Source organism: Cryptomeria japonica, chromosome 5 (genome assembly GCF_030272615.1).
Source record: "Cryptomeria japonica chromosome 5, Sugi_1.0, whole genome shotgun sequence".
In the NCBI taxonomy this organism is placed as follows: Eukaryota; Viridiplantae; Streptophyta; class Pinopsida; order Cupressales; family Cupressaceae; genus Cryptomeria; species Cryptomeria japonica.
In genome coordinates this window covers 830,180,464-830,187,364 of record NC_081409.1, presented here as the reverse complement: position 1 = coordinate 830,187,364, position 6,901 = coordinate 830,180,464, and the positions used below count along the sequence as shown (strand labels likewise).

Genomic DNA, 6,901 nt, shown 5'->3' with positions numbered 1-6,901 from the left:
TCTGCAACCCAAAATTCTCCTTCGCTTCACATACTGCAAGATCAACCTGTAAGAACACACCAACATTAGACCAATATTGAAATCGCTATCTTATCGGAATCAAATCCAAACGCCATAAATCTTGAATATGATTAAGACAACGATCTCGAGGTGCTAAATTCAAATCCGCAACTCTAAGTTCTCAAACATGAAGAAACGCAACAATCTCCAAGAAATTCCTCTCCTAACTGCTCCAACTGGATGAACTACTATGATGTTCTTGCATCAACCCTAGACATAAGAATGGTCAAGTACACTCCCAGGGAAAAAAATCCTTGATCCGCAATAAATGAGCATGGGTTTCACCTAAAATTGATTGCAAAGGCATGGGAGGGACGATCATCTCTTGAAAATCAAGAAAAAACTGCATGGGATGGCATCTGAGAAGACCCCAAAGTCATCATAATGCCTTGAAGAGATAAGAGTGGCATGTAGAATCAACCTATAGGGTTACTTCTAGAGTAATGGTAAAAATCCTCGGTGGTCGGAAGCAAAATAGATTAGATATCGGGCACTGACTGAGCACAAAAATTGTTCTCGACCATTAGGTCGGTAGTCACCCACCTGCTGAGCTTTGAATGCTAAAAACCACCAGAAAATTGAATCTCCACCGTCGATCAAGAGATCTCGTGCGTAGATGGATGCATGAGATATCGCCATGTGAGTGCTCAAAAGAGCCCAAACAAAGTTTAAAACATTGCCATTGATCGGGCGCTTATGAAAAACCAATGGTAGAGGATGCATCATGCATCGGGCTGGACCCACCAGGTCAAAGTTCGGCGAGACAAAATAAATCATCCTATAACATAGAAAGATTGGCCGAAAAGGCCCCTTTGTCTGGAGTTGGGCCCACTAGCCCCACAAAACTGATAGGATCCAATGTGGCATTTGAATCATTGTCTTACGTGGTAGGCCGAGTTCACATCCCTTGATATTGTTTCCCCACAAGCCCCTTGGGACCCTAAATCATTAGATGGTGGGAAACACCTTTGTCTTCTTGTTGTTCACCCCACAAGGCCCCTTGAACTAACTCTTTTACCTTGCAGGATGGCAAGAAAGCCACCCACCCTCTTTGTTTTTATCCCATGAACCACCCGTATGCACCTTGAAACTTCCTACGGAATGGTAGGGAAGCCACCCACCTAACCTATTGCTTACCCCACAAGGTGTCGTTGCATCCACAAAAATCTTCGCAGGATGGTGCGGACAACCCTCTCTATGTTTTTCTTATACCGCTTATTTTCACGACACCCTGGAATGGCATGCGGGATGGCGAGATGGCCATTTGTTTGCTTTGCTTACCCCACAGGGTTGCCCTAATGTTTAGATTTCCTTCGTAGGATGACGAGAGAGACCAAGTCTCTATCCCCGTTATCCCACACTAGTGTTGCCTCATCAACCTCGTCTATAACCAAACTACCTCACAAAACTACCCGTGGGATGGCGGGGAAGTCTATCGCCTGCATTTCGTCAAGACATTGCCTTTCGGCAAGATCCAAAAAGAAACCATCGGCGTAGAAAGTTAGGCCAAAAAGGGGCCCTAGCCACTTGGGGCCCACCACATCCATCATCCGCCAATCGGTAACGAGTTAGAAGGGGTCAGTCTCGTCATGAACCTAGGACTCTCCAACCGATGAAAATTGAGTTGAACGGCTGGCCAGATCAACTCAAAAATAGAATTGGAGCCCAAAAATAAAAGGCTCCTTTGCATGTTGTCAACAAGGAATGCACATAACATTAAGGTTATGCAAGTGTGCATAACACGAAGATTATGCGAAACTGTGGATTTCTCAAATTAGATCTTCAGCCTAGTTGACGGGAAAAGGTCCACAACTCCTTGAAAAAAAAATATTATAACAAAACATGTCACTATATCATTGTATGACTTCTCTTATAATTTTGTGTATTTTAGATTTTCATGTTCATCATGCTATAATTTTGACATATAATTTGTATAATGAATCAAAACCTAGGATATTCATCACAAATAAAACTAGCAAGCTTAAAATACCAATATTGTGATAATTTTGAATCATTTGAAGCAATTTTTTTTGATAGAATGGGTGAATACATTTGTATATTGAGAGAAGATTCACCTATAATCCTTTAAACTAGAAAACACTCTTTAAGTTTTCTAAAAATAAAATCGTCAATTTTGCATGATTTTCGATGGTAATTTATTGATGTTCTTTATCCTTTCTTTAAAAAAACATTATATATAGATCTATTGCTAGTCATGTGAAAAGATATGCTTTGTTCTAGCATCAAGTAAATCAAAGCACCCACAACATTGAATAGATTCTAGTTTTTTTTTTTTTTAATTTACCTTAGAATAATAGTTTATTGTTAAGCGCTCTTGTTCCTTGGCTATAATTTAGCAAAAAACATTGATTCTCATCCCACCCATTCGTTCTTCTTTATTTATGTCTTTATTGCACTTTAAGTTTATATTGTTGAGACTCTTAATTTGAAATTGATTTACAAAATTTATCAAAAGATTGTTTGGGGTATTGATATTAAATTAAATTATCCTTTTCATGTGTTCTTGAAACAATTTAGAGGTTAACACAAGTTTACTTTCAACCAAAGAAATTAACTCTTTCCCTATTTTTTATCAAAGAAAACAACATTTTTTTGAATATCACTTGCTAGATTTAATAAACCTTTTTTCTGTGCAAAACATATTAGCAAGATCAACATCATATAAGTTCCTCTAATTTATTTGATAATTTGATTGACTTTATAAACATCTATAATCTATTTATATTTAAGCTCAAAGATTTATCGATAATTCATCTTAATCAAACTTGGTAGATTCTAATGGCTTGCCATTTTCATGTTGAGGTGAAATCGCTTCATTACTAACAATCCTATATATTGACTATTTCGTAAGAGTTTTTAATTGGAAGTATTTTTTAGGAAATTTGTGTCTCAACCTTGCATTGCATATGGTTACTCTTTATAGTAAATTTACATTTGAGCATAGATTGGTCTACATTTTTTCTCAAAGCCAAGGATTGATTAATTAAGCATGTTAGTATATTTTTGTTGCAAGATCAGGTTTGGATTTGAAGATATTTGAGTTTCCATTTTTTAAATTTTCAAAGTTAGTTTGAAGGCCTTGAAGGCTTTTTTGGCTCCAAAAATGGTCATAAATGGTGTAGCAGGTTAAACATTTATAGAGAAGCCCATGAGCTTTTCAGCACTTTAAATAATTCATCAATCAAACTCTCGAATCAAAATTTATAGCCTTTGAAAGTTAAGTCTCCTAAAATGGAAAATATAAAACCGTGTTGGATACATAAATGAGTTCTAAAAGGGAGTTATAGGTGTTGGTGTGTGTTTTGACATATCACGGGTCATCCTGTATTGGAGATAAGTTCGGTGCCAATTTTTTAGGTGGTTTTAGCTCATAGTTCAGTAATACTGTAACAATTGTATGCATTGTAACTCCTATATAATAGGTGCATGAGATGGAGGTTCCATGTAAGAGTCTTGTAGTTGTTGAGTTACCTTTGAATCTTTTGTTGGTGAAGCTTTCTCCACAAGCATATTGTATTGTATTGTTTCTTGAATAATACATTGGGCAACTCTAGGAGTGTGGTGTTTTTGTCCCAAAAGGGTTTTCCACATGTATATTAGTATGTTGTGGTATGCATGCTATTTATCTTTATTTTTACTAAGTTTATGTAACTATTATAAAGATTTGATTTTTTTTTTTGCAATATCCTCATTTCAAGATTAGTTTATGAAGTTGATCCGCTACCTTAACTTCCTTACAATAACCAATTTAAAAACTCACTTCTATCAAAAATAGGAAAAACTTCAATATTGTTAAAATCGATAATGTGAGATCTACTTGAGATGAAAATCTTGCCAAACAATTTAAATACTCTTCTTCAACAACACCACAAAACTTTCAAAAAAAAATAAATTATTTTTAATATAATAACAAAATAAAAAATAATATTTATATTTATAATAATATTACAAAAAATTTAAGTAAAAATAAACAAACACAACTAATTAAAAAAACTTAATACAAAAGTAAAATATAAAATGTATAAACAATATTAATTGCTTTCTCCTACATTTATATGCAGCACAAACCTCAACTTATATCTTAGAGAATTCTAATAATATTCGATTTATAGTAACCCCTACAAAATTGAGGAGAGTCCTATTAAATCCATAAACTCTAGACATTGATATTGTTCACTAAGAAGCCTAAAGACTTTAAGCTAGTAAAGTCCTGTGTTGAACAATAGAGGGCTGGACATTTTGACTGGGCCACTTGAAGCCGTAGATGATGAGAAAGCAGACGCATTCATTGAGGACGTGGACACTTCACTCACAACGGAGGAGCTAAGTCCGACCGACGTCACACCAAGACGAAGAGGCTGATTATTGTACACAGCAACCGGCAAATCCAGAGGAACATCTGGCAATTGTGCTTCCCTTCTCAATATCTTTAACACCTCTCTCATTGTAAGTCTTGATGTGGGGTTTGGATTAGAACACAGCAGCCCCACCAACATCAGCAGCCCCATTTCCTCAGCATTGCAATCTCCTCTAAGTTTTCCATCCGCGGCATCTGAAAGCTTTCCCCGTCCATACAAATCCCAAACCCATTCAACCAATCTGCCATTATGTTCATTAAGTGTACGGTCAACGGGCCGCCTTCCGCAGGCAATTTCCAGTGCAACTGCCCCAAAGCTGTACACGTCCGATTCTGGACTGGACTTCCCCGTTATGTAGCACTCGGGAGCTAAATACCCTGGCGTACCGGCCACCACGGTCGTATGGGAGCCCGTCTGATCACGCTCTACCACTCTTGCCAAACCAAAATCCCCCAGCTTGGCATTGAAATTGGAATCTAACATTACGTTGCTGGCCTTGATGTCTCGGTGAACAACGCGTTGATCCCAATCTTCATGGAGATAAACAAGAGCAGATGCTATGTCGCATGCAATACTATATCTTCGGTTCCAATCCAGAGCGTCCTCCTCCTCCCCAAAAATATATTTATCCAGACTCCCGTTTGGGAGGTATTCGTAGACTAGAAGTAACTCCCCCTTTTGATGGCACCATCCCAAAAGCTGTACAAGGTTACGGTGTCTGAGTTTACTGATTATGGTAACCTCCGAGACGTACTCCTTTCTTCCTTGCCTGGAGCCTTGGGATATTCTCTTCACAGCCACCGTCTCTGTCGTGCCGGGCAGGATGCCTTTGTAGACGCCACCGAAGCCGCCTTGCCCAAGCTTTTCATCTTCGCTGAAGTTTTTTGTGGCAGCACAGAGCTCGGCGTAGGAGAATCTTCGGGGGCCCTGAGAAAACCATTCGTCCAACTCCACATCGCTTTCTTCACTTTCCTCACCAAGCCGTATGCTTTTATTGAACTTCCAACGCCAGCCAACGAACATGAAAACGCACAAAGCCAAAACGCTGCCGAACACAGCTAATAAAATAACTTTGACAGAGTTGTTGTTGTTCTTGTCCTCTGAAGGGTTCTGTCTATCGGAAGTGTCATTTGGAGGAGGTGCGGCTGAGATTTCCCACGAATACTCACAAGAAAAATTCCAAGCGTTTATAGTGTGTGTCTCTTTTGAGTGTCCAGTGGAAGCCGAGAGGCCAACCTTGATGTTTTCTGGTAGAAAGCTGCGCAGATCTATAGAGTAAAATAAGATTGGGATTAGAGGTTTAGAAACACTAGTAGTATTGGGATTACAGAAGAGAAACACTTGAAGCATATTTGCTCCCCCATCATAATCCACCCACGCATGCCATTGCCTTTCATTCTTGAGAATCTTATCACAAAGGCTGTAGCTTTCATTGGAGCCGTTCAGTGAAACACGTTCCCTGGACCAAATACTGTTGGTGTCGATCCCCACATGACTGTCATCAGGATCCATTCCATTCTTGTAAGTGTCAAACTCCACAGCAACCATCGGATAGGATGATCCAGTGTAACCTGTGTCGTTAAATAAGCCGAAACCTAGGCCACTAGGGTTCTCTGGTTGCTCCACGTCGAAACGCGTCAAGAAGAAAGCAAATCCGTCCCCACCAAGGTTTGGATTGCCATTCAACGGCTCAATAACGAATTGGAAATAGGTGGAGAAATTCGCGAGAGCTTGAGAGGAGCTGTCCCATAGCGGAATAGGCTTATTATAAACAGCCCAGCCGAAGCCCACGGATGATTGATTTAATGTGAGCTGAAGCTTGTCTCCTTCAGGTGAAGAACTGATATTTGCATTATTTTCGGTTTCTATATCTGTCCAAGGAGGGAACGTAAAGCTAAGGTTTCCTGCATGTGATGAAAAAATGAGAGAAGCAATACAGCATAGGAAGAGGAATATGGGTAGAGGCCGACAGAGCTTGGCCATCTCATGAATATCTGGCTTGCAGTGTCTTACCAGATCATTTGTTGGTAGCCCTGACTCTTTATTTTAATATCTGTTGTGTGCAAGGTCTTAGAGGGCAGCTAGAATTGGTCAAGGTATTCGCGTCCGCCCGTTGAGAACGAAGACTTCGTTGCGAGAGACCTGTTCCTTGTGCGCGTATATGACTATAAATGTTACAGAGTTGACACTATTACCACGCTAGACAACTTACATGTATATATTTTGATTTTATTTTAAAATTTAATATTTGACACGCTCTTTGAATTTACAACATTTGAGAGTAGTTATTTATATTCATTATATACGTAATAATAATTGTGAATCACTGCATTATCGATTAATTAGTATTTATAGCTTATTTATATAAATGTTGGTTTGTCAAGTAAAATTTAACATTAGCAGGCTTACTTTCTTTAATCATGAAAACTATTATTCAATAAAAATTGTTAGGTCATATATTA

At 38.6% G+C, this 6,901-nt stretch overlaps 1 protein-coding gene across 1 annotated transcript; it reads right to left on the bottom strand.

The window, feature by feature from the left end:
- Nucleotides 1-4,146: 4,146 nt before the first annotated feature.
- On the bottom strand, nucleotides 4,147-6,592 carry LOC131075482 (L-type lectin-domain containing receptor kinase IX.1). Its single transcript, XM_059221778.1, has one exon. The coding sequence runs from the start codon at nucleotides 6,420-6,422 to the stop codon at nucleotides 4,281-4,283; it is 2,142 nt and encodes a 713-aa protein (XP_059077761.1). The 5' UTR covers nucleotides 6,423-6,592; the 3' UTR covers nucleotides 4,147-4,280.
- Between the last annotated feature and the right edge of the window lie 309 nt (nucleotides 6,593-6,901).

Excerpts from the sequence above, each read along its gene's own strand:
- LOC131075482 (XM_059221778.1), bottom strand. The coding sequence starts at position 6,422 with ATGGCCAAGCTCTGTCGGCCTCTACCCATATTCCTCTTCCTATGCTGT.